Raw genomic sequence first — 12,305 nt, forward strand, 5'->3', positions numbered from 1 at the left:
TGTGTAGCTATTAAATATTTTATTTTTATTTACCTCAGTATATTATCATGTAGCTAAAATCATGATAAATAAATTGATTAGAAATGAATGTTGTGATTTATACCCTAAGATCTTCTATGCTATAAAAGTTGAAATTATAGGCTTATGTGTAAATATAAAAATGACATAAATTATAAATTATTAAATTATATAAAAGGTTTATATGAACTATAAGGTTTCTATTGACTAGTGTAAACCATGAACAGTTTACAGTGAATCAGTGAATCAGTTAACAGCTGGGGCTGGAGAAAAGAATTTTTTGGAGTCAGCATTTCTGGGCCTGGAAACACCCTCCATCTCACCCAGATGGAGGTAATTTAGTGCCTTAGTGAGACGTTGGGGGCACTGAGAGGTTATGGGGCTTTCCTGTGGTTGCCTAGTCAGTTTGTCTTTGAGGCAGGGCTCTGTAACTCTAAGGTATCCATTAGGTTAGGCTACTTCTGGGGCAGCTTGAAGAGTATTAGACTAGTGATCCTTTGGGTTACCTTAACAAAATACCTCCAAAACTTGTGTGCTTCAATTCTTTTGAGGATTTCATTTTCATATAACAATCAACTGGACAACATGACAAGAATTATGCCATTTTTCTACAAGAGAACTTTTTTTAAAATTAAACTTTATTTTTTTCAAAGATCTCTCTTTTCTTTTCATCTAACCCCCTCAATTGAAAAAGCAAGAAAAACAAAATCCTTATCAGAAACATTTTTTTAATGTGCATAGAGATGCTAACAGATCAGGTTGATTGTACAAGTAAATTGAAAGCAAGATTAGAAAATCAAGACTGTAACCAAGTACAGACTTTTTATTTTTCATTCATTAGAAATCATTCCCTATGGTAAAGGATTTTAAGCTATTTGACATTTATAAATTTCAAAGAAGGGGAACAAATAAGGATGAATGATTCTGGAGAATATTCATTATTTCCCTCTTTTTTGTTTTATTAGAAAAGGCACATTTGTAATATAAATTAGTGAGTGGGAGAATTTTTTCAGAACTACCCATAAGCTTTGATTTCACAACTTTTGACTTAGGTCTGTTGTTAACAGGATAACTGCCCATCTCATTTTGGTTTTTGCAGCTACAGTTTAATATAAGGTGGACTTTGAATATTATTCACTATCTTTGTTGTGCTGCCAAATATTATTCTGTATTAATTAAAATAGTTCTGTTAACCTATCAACTTTAGGTACATTAGCCAACGCATACATATTCCTTAAAAGATACACATATTTTTCAGTGCTTGTGGGATTTAATCCCTTAGAGATCAGACCCCTGCACATGAAAAATTAAATGATGTTCGAACTCATCAGTGACAATATTCTAGTCGTGCAGATGGGCAGTTTATTTGAATTTCAATTCAGGTCTCTAGTAGCTTCCAGAAAATCTTTCAAACTAATTATCTTCTTGAATAGTGAGTTTGCTTGCTGAACTTATTGTACAAAAAAAAAAAAAAATGGCCAAAATATTATTTCTCCAGGATTGTTGCTATTTTGCCACCTCAGACCTCTCCCCCACATCTTTTTAACTTCTCTGCTCACTTCAGATGGCCCAAGGAATGCTCAGCAGAGTGAGGTTGTGTCATTGGAACAATCCACAGGAAATAATGACTGATCCATTTGTGACATACATCGGGCCATAATTCCTGCATAAAATTTTTGGGTGCATGCACCAAAGAAATGTGAAAAAGGGAAATATTACTTTATAATTCTGGTTTGGTTGTACTTTCCTGGAAATGTTTTTGGAGTGAATGAGAATGGTAAAAAAGATTTCTTGTAAACGCCATTTTTCTTTACCTGAAAGGAGAGTTTGATTTACATATTTATGAAAAACATTTCACAAAGATGCATGCTGTGCAATTCCATATCTCATTTTCACTTTCATATTTTGATCAAAAAATTGTTATTCAGGCTAGTGTAGTCTTTGCTTTCTGAAACAAGATCACATTATTCCATCTCCCTGCATCCCATCCTCACTATGTAACATAGTTACTTTTGCTCTTTTTTCAAAATTCATGACAATAACGGTTTCCTTTTCTTTTTTTCTTTTAAAGCTTTGAAGAAAGAGGACAGCAACTTTGATGAGGTAGGTTAAATTTCTTTATCTTATGTTGGATGTATTTAATTACTGCCAGGAATATTCGGTGGCTGCCAACTTCTCACTTGGAAACAGAATGTTTGGGTGTTTTGTTTTTGTCGGCAAGTGTTTACAACTTTCACACTCATGTGAAGTGGTGATTCCCGTAATAATCAGGCTTAATTTTATGGGGATTTTGAACTTTCAGGTTAATTTCTTGCCAAGGAACAGAACAGGAGGTGTGGGGAAAGAGGAAACACTTTTTATGTATATATATATTTTTAAATGGCATTGCCTTTTGTTTTGTTGTTGGTGTTTCAGGTAAATGGATTTTGTGTAGTTGCTTTTGATGAAAATGTTCCAGAAGCCACATGTGACATGTATAGTTGGATTAAATCTACAGCCTTAAATTGGGTACCATTTTAGATACATTCTCCATTGGGTATTTGCCACAGAGTCAATACCACTCCTTCTCTCCCAGAGTCCCAGAGGAAAGATTGACTTTTTGTGTTCCAGTTTTCCCAGTCTATCAGCTCCCACATCCAACTTCTTCGTTCCCTTGCTATCGAATGACTAACAACCTTTCGTAATAAAGTAGTGGAAAGTTCTTAACTTATCTGCAGAGGTCAATTTTCACTTGCTAAACATTTATTAAACACCTACTCTGTGCTAGGTACTATTTCATGTAGCTTCAATGTAGTTTTAAAGTTATATTTGACTTCCAGATTTTTAAAAAATAATAATATCCAGAGTCTCCTGGGGACTGAGAATCACTTGATGAAAGCATGTATGTAAATAGCAAAGATCCTATGATGGTATTGTAATGCAATCCACTCAGAGACCCAGGGAAAAATATCTTTCCCTGTTTGACAATTTTTTACCCAAAGTCTTGTCACTTCTACCTAGTCCATTTACAATGGATCTATGTATGGAATGTAATCTCAGTCATCTGGCTCGCCCGAGATTCTGGGACTTTCAGCCCCACTTTACTTTCACGCCCTCCAATTATCCCTCCTACCCCTGGCTAGAAATGTATGTGGATCTCAATTGTGTCATTTGACTTCCATGCTCTATTGCTTTCTAAGCCATCTCTATTTGGCTTTCCTGCAATAAATTATACCCAATTAGAGCCTCTGGTCCCCTTTTCCAGCATCTCACTGAATTTTGTTACTCTTGGTTCGGAGCAGCAAAAACTTTTAATTCACCCCCTTGCAAGGAATCTAGTTCTAGTTCTAGTCTCCTGACCCCCATCCCCTGGGGCTTGTGGCGGGTTTGATACAGGCTGTTTGGGACTATTTCCCTTGGGGAAGAAAAGGTCCAAACCTTTTGATCTAGCCCTGTGGTTTTTATTGGTGAAGGGAGCTTCCTCTCCTCCAGTGCTAATCTGCCATTGTTTTGCTCTTCATCCTTTTCAAGAGTTGTCTGGCACTTGGCAAGTTAAGCAGCTTGCCCAGGACCACCCAGAGGCAAGGACTTTAATCTCTTACCCAGGTCTAAAGCCAAGACCAGTTTTCAAGCAGTGTCTCTAGACCGGATAAACTTTCTTAGGGATCATTTTTTCTGTCCTACTTAAACCCTCCACAGAGGCCAGAGCCCTAAAGGCTAATCGAGCTTTGTGGAGACTCACTCCCTTAATTTTACATTTGAGGAAGGAAAGGTGAAGTGACTTATCTATTGGTGGCTGCCCTGGTCACGGGTACAGCAGGCTCCTGTTAGATTTCAGCTCACTTCCTCCCAAACCTTCTGGGCAGTGTCTCTTAGCGGAAACACCTCTAGAGACAGTTAAGTGGTAGAGTGGTTAGAACTAGACTTGGAGTCAGGAATTTTCTGCTTCCCAAGTTCAAATCTGGCTGTGTAATCTTGGCCAAGTCACTTTACCCTGCTTGCCTCAGTTTCCCCATCTGTAAAATGAACCAGAAAAGGAAAGGGCAAGTCATTCCAGTATCTTTGCCAAGAAGACCCCAAATGGGGTCTGAAAGAACAACACAAGGATCTAAAATAAGGCTGAATGTGACTATGTGTATTATTTTAATAACACTTATTTAAAATTGGAAACTTTGTTATATAAGAGAAGGTGTCCCGGATTAGATTAGGGGTCCCATATTTGAGCCTCACCCTTGCCACTGAGTGGGTATGTGATTTGGATAAATTTTGATTGTTTCTGTGCTTATGGAGGGCACTGGACTAAGTCAGTGTTTTGGAGCTATTTTGACTCTAAAATTCCAAGATTCATTTTATCTAATCATAAATAATTATCTAGTATTTAGACTAGTCAGATGCATATTTGAAACAATGACAGAAGGTTGGGTACCTCTTAAATGGCAACTCTTGACAAGTCTTCAAGATGTTTCTGGCAAATTCAAATTCAAATCTTGAAACTTGGGAGCCAAATCCCCTTTATTGCTATAGAGCAACTAGGATCTTTCCTGAGACAATATTTATGGTAGGAGAGGAGAGTGTTCCCTGGATAGTCTGCTCCTGAGGTTGGAGGGAGGCTCTGTGTTCTTGGGGTAGAAAGTGACCCTTAAACTTTTTCATTTTTCTAGTATTTTTTAATGAGTACCTGTGCTTTGGGTTTCTTTCTTCACCTTTTTCCACATCTGTTTCCTTTTCCCCTCCCCATAGATGACATAAACACATTTAAATATATATATATATATATATATATATATATATATATATATATATATACACGCACATTTATATATAAAATAAGTTTTATATAATGAAATATATATACATACACGGAGAGGGAGAGAGAGAGAGAGAGAGAGAGCTTGAGTTTTGCTGAAAAGATAATAAAGAAATATAGACACTATTTGCAAGAATTTCTTTTTTCTGTTTTACTACTTTGAAATATTCTTCCTTGCAATTAAAAACAAAACATCCTCTTTTAACAATAGTCAAGAACTGTGTTTAAATGTTAAGAGAGAGAACCTGACACAAGGCCTTGAGCAGATCTGCAGTCCTAAGCAAAATATTTGGCATTTCTGGGAGGCCCTGCAGATTTGGAATAAGATAGCTGAGCCGTCCACAAGTTTCCAGTGGCCTCTGAGGTTTTATTCAGGGGCTTTGTTTTCCCCTCTCACCCCCACCCCCAGCTTTTTAAACCCTTTCCTCCTTTTGGCATAGAGACTCTTGGATTCTATAGTCTTGGTATTTTGTGCCATTGTTTCCCTATGTGACATTGAGCTTGGATGTGCAGAACTTTTTACACAGGTGCCCAAAGAGAACTGGCTTAGTCCTTAGGCTTGCTTCTCACACACTCACGTTGCCAGCTGTTTCTTCTGTGGCTTTTCCTCAGCTCAATCCGTAAATGGGTTTAAACTTAGGTTAAGGCATTTTTATAGGTATCCAGATTCCTTGTGGAGAGAGTTTGAATTTGGGCCTTGCGGAGAGTCTGCAGCTAAAGAGTAATCCTCTGGGTGATTATTCATGATCTCTTTCACCCGTCACATAGTCACATATGCAGAACAGCTGGTGATGAAGACCAAATAGAAAAAAAGCCAAAACATAAGGGAAAATTCCCTGGATAGTGGTGAGATCTAAAAGGGGAAAAAGCCAAAAAAACCCCAAAACCTCTTTTTTGATTTGTTGGAAAAAAATTTGACCTTGGGCTTAAACCTTCCAAAAAAAAACAACCCACCACCATTTATTCATTCATTTGTTCATTTATTAAAATCAAAACACAATAAACAAACACATACATATATACATATATACATTGATTTTATATACAGGTATATAAAATAGGTACACAAATCATTTACTGATAATAAATCAAAATTTTGTGATCACCACATTCAGTTACAAGGCCCCATGTGGGGTTGCAACCCCATAAGAAGCTAGGCTTTAGTACCTATTTTATATACCTATATACTTGGGGGTCATGTAAAAATGGGCTTCAAATGAAAAAAAATTAAGAAATTCTGCATTAGAGAAAGCCAACATTTGGTACACACACACACACACAAACACACACACACACACACACAAACACACACACACACACACACACACACACACACCAGTTGTATCCTATCAGAATCATTTTATAGAAATGGCTCATTCAGCCATTCCCCAGTTGATAGTCATCCTGTCAATTTCCAGTTCTTTGCCATCACAAAATGAACTGCTAATTTTATTTTAGAACATATACATTCTTTTCCTTTTTTCTTGATCCTTTGAGAAATAGATCTAATAGAGGTATTACTGGGTTAAAGGTATATGTAATTTTATAACTGAGTTTTTAATAATTTTTTCCTGAAAAATAATGGCTTTATATAATAAGAAGAGTGCTTTTATAGACGTCAACCACTTCTGTTTTTTAAATTGAACTCTGTTTAAAAGACTTTACATTCATTTTATGTTGATTCTTTCCTAATGTGATAGCTTTTTTTTTTTTTTTTTTTTGATTTGGCAGCAGGTGTAAGCAAATATTTTGCCTTCCTACTGAAGAAAGGTTTGGTTCCATGACTTTTTTGGGCAAGTCACTCAATTTGTCTGGGGTCTCAATTTCTGCATCTGTAAAATGAGGGGATTAGACAGAAAGATTACTTAAAGATCATAAGTCATATGGTTTCTTGTTTTATTGAGGGTTTTGCATGAGGAAGCAGATGCATAAAAATCTAAGATCTGTAAGGGGAATAAATAAGACTGCCAAAAATTTATGTTAGGGGAATGTCCAGAAATGACTTTTTAGCTCTTAAGAAAACTCTAAGAAGTGACAAAAATTCGATTCGAGTATCCATGAAAAACTTTCTAAAAGTACAGCCTTCTTTAGACCACTGTTGTTGGAAATATCCTGTCCAGATACACTGAAGAGATCTCTGGCACAATGGAAAGAATATTGATTCTGGAGACGGACGTCTTGGGTTCCAATTTCACGGCTGACGCTGCGCCATTTTCCTCCGCTGTAAAATAAGATTGAGCTACAAGCTGGCCACTGAGACCCCTCTAGCTCTAAATAACCGACCTGGTCTGAGGCTATATTGGCGGGATCAACAGATCCACCTGTTTAATGTCATTTCTTGTGAAATGCAGATGAGTTAGAAGAAATTTCCAGGGGTAAAGATATAAAGGAGAGGCTGTGACATCTTGAACAGAGAGCTCGTCCCTGTCACATTCTGGCTGCGTGACAGCAAGTCACTGATCCTCCAAGGGCCTGTTCTAGGCAACTCTTTTAAGACCGCCTGTGCCGAAGAGGTGCCAGTGGGCAGTGCCCTAAGCTCTTTACCCTTCAGAAACCTCAGGTATAATTAACACCTGTAGAGAATGCCCATCTTTGGAGGAGAAAAGCTAGGACCAAATACAAATATCAGGATGCATTAGAAACTGAAAAAAGGTCCTTTGACAAATCATTCTGTACTTTTCAAGGCTGCATATATTTAGTGAAAGACCTGCTTAGTACCTTCAGTGTTTATTTCATGTGTATTTAATGACAACTTGCCTACCTGGTGTGAAATGCCAGGCTTTTCAAACTGAAATTATATTTCTGAAATGCATTTGTTCCAGACGTTTCATCAAGATAAGCAAATATATATTTGTCTCAAGTGTAGACAGGATGCTTCACGAATTTGGTAATTATTCTTTCTTGCTGGAGACATTAAGGCTTTGATTTTTGTGATGGCGGTTAATGGTTTTGGTGATAGATTCATGGCTGGCTGAGCATTCCTCAGACATTCTTTTTTCCCTTTGGATTTTTGACAGAGATGTATGTGACTTAAAAAAAAAATAGCTCATCAACATTTTCCACTTGTCCTATAATTTTGGTTTAGGTTTTTGTGTCTTATCACCTTTTCCCCACTGTGCTTAAGATGCTGCTTCTACATGTTGAGATAATAGCTCTGTGAGATAGAGATAGATCATGAGAACAGTCTCAAAGGGATTTGAATGAGAGAGGCAGCCTACTGGCACATAGTAAGCACTCAATAAATGCCCTTTCCTCATCATGGAGAGAGCAGAGACCGGAGAATGAGGGGTTCGGGGTCCAAGTCCTGCCACTGACTGCAAAGAACTGGTTGTGTGACCAAATTACTCTCCTTCTCTGGGTCTCAGGGGGCAGTGAGGGGGCGAAGTGTTGGAGTCAGGAAAACTCATCTTCCTGAGTTCAAATCTGGCCTCAGACACTTACTAGCTGAGTGATATTTAGCCCTATGTCCCTCAGTTTCTTCATCTGTAAAATAAACTGGACAAGAAAACCCCAAATGGGGTCATGAAGAATTGCATGTATAAAAAACAATTTTTAAAAAATGAGGAAATCAAATTCTGACCTTGAATATTACCTTTCCACTAATTTCCTATAATTCCTTTGGTTTCCCTCTAGCTTTCCAGTTCACTTTTTTCTCCATTATTCAATGCAGTAATGGAACTTGGGCTACTCAGTGATGATTTGTATGAGAGTGAGAGCTTTGACTTTTCTCTGTAGCTCTGAGATATTAGGGAGAAAATATAGTAACTTGAGAAGGAAATGAATTATAGTTTCTTGAGAACAAGTACTTTGGTTTTTATACATTGTCCTTAATATTTGATGGAAATTTTAGTAATTATAAATAGTCCTAATACATGAATTTCCATAATACTTTTCATAATTTCAAGCTTTTTTTTTTTTTTTTTTTTTTTTTTTTTGCAATAATCTGTGATAATAGTATCTCTGTCAGATGAAGAAACTAAGATTTAGCTAAAGTGATTTGTCTGGGTTCATAGAGTTAACAAATATTGGGTTTATAATTCAGACTCAGGCTTTTCTAGAGTTCACATTGAGGACTGGAACAAACATACCATTGTAGTACATACCCAGGGCTCTTAACCCAACTTCTATTTGTCTAGGCCCAGGCTTCCCCAGAACTTGGTCACTCTCTGGACTCTTGGTTAGCCGAGTGAGGGCCTGGGGGGTGGAGTGGGGGGCAATGTCTGTGGCTCACAAGCTCCGACCAGTTGGCTTTCCTCCATAATTATCAGTTGATACCAATTAGTCAGCCAGACTTAACTTAGCTTCTGCACTAGGGTGTGGAATATTAAGAAGAGCTGGTATAAAACATTTCTCCCCAGAGTCCCCTAGTAATACAGACAAAGTCGGGGGAAACAGTCTCCACCTTAGCGTAAGGGGCAAAAGGCTGCCTTATCTGCGGCGTTTCTTGGGGAAGGGATGGGGCACTCATGAAGTTCTCCTTAGACATGGCCGCCCTTGCTCACTCTGATTGCCCGTAGTTCCCAGGGCAGACACTAAGTCTTCCATTCTGGGGAATTATGCCCTCTCTGCCTACTCCAGAATGCCTGGGATATACAGGAGCCCCTGCCTGGGACCAGATTTACTCCACCAACCTGAATATGCTTCCTATGCAATTGAATGGAGTTCATCCAGGGAGCTTTCAGGGACTCTTAAATTGGTTAAGGATTTTCACACTTGGGCGAAAGCCTTTGATCAGTGTTGTGTTTCAGTGGAGATATTTGGGCTTTCTTCACATCCATTTTAAACTTGGATGAATTCAGTGGAGGTGTTTTCTCTTGAAAACTCTTATCGAGCCCCAGCATCTTGTGTCTTACTTTTTTAAAAGGAGGTGACTTGATTGAATAGCTCAGGGAACCTTTTCTCCTCCCAATTTCACTGTATTAATTGCGTGCTTGAAAGAGAAGAGGATGTTAGTGGGATAAATCAAGAAGACCTAGGCTTCCCACCTTAGACATTTATGATTTGGTGACCCTAGCCAGATTACTGAGCTCCTCATTTGTGAAACGGAGATAATGATGGCACCTTCTTCTTGGTTTTATTTTGAGGATTGAAAGAAATGGATCAAAGTGCTTTGTAAATCTTCAAGCCTACATACATGTGAGCTATTCTTATTCCACTTATAATTCCCATTTTTTCCCACTGAACATATCTAAAATTGCATTCATTATCTTCTTTTCAAAACTCTTCTACCTGTCTTCTTTCTTTCTATTAATGAGACAGAGTAAGTTTCTTAATCTCAAAGCCTCAGAATTTACTTTCAACTCCTCCTTTGCTCTCCTTCCCTCTGTTTTTGTTTGTCATTAAATCATGCTGATCCTGCCCTCAAGATATACACAGGGAAAATCTCAGTGATGCAACAAGAAAAGAAATAATGAAATCTATTAAAAAAAAATTGGAAAAGTAGTTCTTGTTTCTGTCTCTTCATTTCTCTCCCCATGGCTGCCATACTGTTTTGATGATGATTTAGAGTGGCTTCCAGCAGTAGCCCCCAACTGGTCTCTTCTCCTGATCTATAACCTCTTGCAACAGGGTCAGTTTTTCATAAATGCCACTTTGATGACAGGTTAACCCTACTCAAAAACTGTTAGTGCCTTTCCATTGCCACAGGATAAAATACAAACTCCTTAGGCTGACATCAGAGATCTATTGCAATTTGGCTCTCTCCTGTCTTTTCAGACAGAAGCAGTAGTTTGAAATAGTCTTATCTTTGTTTTTTCTGTATCTTTGTATCCATGGTGCCCGAAATCCTGGAGATACATCTTAGATTACGGGAGCCAGCAGTATATGGTGAGAGTGATCCCTGGGTTTTGTTCAAGTCACCCCCTATCTTTGAGCCTCAGTTTCCCTCAACTGTTAAGGAAGGATTGGAATAAATTGATTAATGAGGTTCTTTCTATCTCTGGTGCTCTGTGAGTGAATGAATCTTCACCAATGAATGAAAATTTAGGGCATTTTTCTTTTCCTTTTCTTATAATGAATGGTTCACTAACAGTCTTCTGTGTATTAGCTTTGCTTTTCTTTTCTTTTTTCCCCCTCCTTTTGTAGTTAATTGGCATTCAGCATCTGAAGTCTGTCTTTCCCTCTTGGCTTGAGCAATCTTAAGTGTTTACAATAGGCTTCAGCTTCTTACAAAATGGTATGCTCTACAGGGAGTACATTATACCTCTTTGCTTTTGAATGCAAGTTGAGCTATTGACTTAAATCTATAAATCTGTAAATTGCCTGGTTACCATTGAAATCCCCTTCTCACTGTACACCAACCTGACAATTGAGATCAGTTAATGCACTCTTGCCATCTCCCTAATTCAAGGATCTCTAGCGAGAGTAGTCTGTTTATGGATCTCCTCCATCCATGCTCTGGTGTGTGACTTCCACTTTGTGATTATAAGACTTCCTTTCTCCATTCCTAGGAACTGCCATCTGTTAAGTGCTTCCCAGGCCCTGGGCTTGGGGTTGGAGCTAAGGGCCACCAAAGCCCAGGGGTAGCCCTCAAGGAGCTCGGGTGCCAGGGAGAGGATGGAAAACTGGCAAGATAGGACTTCAGGGTCACTCTGGAAGCAAGGGTCAGAGACAGGCTGGAAGGGGCAGTCTGGGGAAATCCAGGGTCAGGGTACCTTTCTTGCTGTTGTACTTTGCTGTAGACTTGCTTGAAGGGAACGTGTTAAAGTGTTAAATCTTGTTAAATGTTTTTTCAGGAAATATTTTAGCATTTTATTTACTCTTTGAAGAACATTAACCACAAGGTATTTTCTCAAAAGGAGTAAAATCTTGAGTTTTCTTGTGCAAAAAGAAGTTTTATGCAAAAAAAAAAAATTAGTCTTAAAAAAGACTAATATGGAAATGTTTTACATAATTGCACCTGGATAACTTATATCTGGTTAGCTTATGGTTTCAGGGAGGGAGGGGAAGGAGAAATTGAATTTGGAACTCAAAACTTTAAATAAAAATGTTTAAAAAAATTGGAGAATAAAAAGTCAGTAGGATGGCACAGTGGGTTGAGTACTGGATCTGGAGTCAGAAAAACCTGAGTTCAGATATGGCCTCAGATCCTGACTGGTCGTGTGATCCTGGGCAAATCCTTAACCTCTTTTTGCCCTGGTTTCCTCAGTTGTAAAATGGGAATAATAATACTATCTAACTCTTCAGATTATTGTGAGGAACTCATAAAACAATATTTGTAAAAAGTGCTTAGCCAGGTACCTTGCACACAGTTCAAACCCATAGTTTGGGTTCTTTTTTCCTTTTTGGGGGGGCTGAAATATTGGAATGATTTGCCATTTCCTTTTTCAGCTCATTTTCAGAGGAGGAAACTAAAGCAGAGTTAGGTGACTTGCCCAGGATCACACATCTAGTAAGTGCTAGTAAGTGTCTGCAACTGGATTTGAATTCTTGAAGATGATGCCTCCTGACTCCTGGCCCACTTAGCTGACTGAGGTGTGACCCCAGAGACTTTCTACCTCCT

The 12,305-nt window shown here is 38.2% G+C and overlaps 1 protein-coding gene across 7 annotated transcripts in view; it reads left to right on the top strand.

Moving 5' to 3' along the window:
• CDK14 (cyclin dependent kinase 14) overlaps window positions 1-12,305 on the top strand; it is a 673,115-nt gene that overhangs the window by 71,199 nt on the left and 589,611 nt on the right. For all 7 annotated transcript variants that reach the window (XR_004229802.1, XM_031939988.1, XM_031939989.1 and 4 more), the window contains one exon: window positions 2,090-2,121. Coding sequence is in view for 3 of the 7 variants with exons in the window: in XM_031939990.1 (XP_031795850.1) it covers window positions 2,090-2,121 (32 nt within the window). In the remaining 4 variants the exon portion in view is untranslated. The remainder of the gene's footprint in view (window positions 1-2,089; window positions 2,122-12,305) is intronic.

This window comes from Sarcophilus harrisii, chromosome 5, assembly GCF_902635505.1.
Source record: "Sarcophilus harrisii chromosome 5, mSarHar1.11, whole genome shotgun sequence".
NCBI classification, from domain to species: domain Eukaryota; kingdom Metazoa; phylum Chordata; class Mammalia; order Dasyuromorphia; family Dasyuridae; genus Sarcophilus; species Sarcophilus harrisii.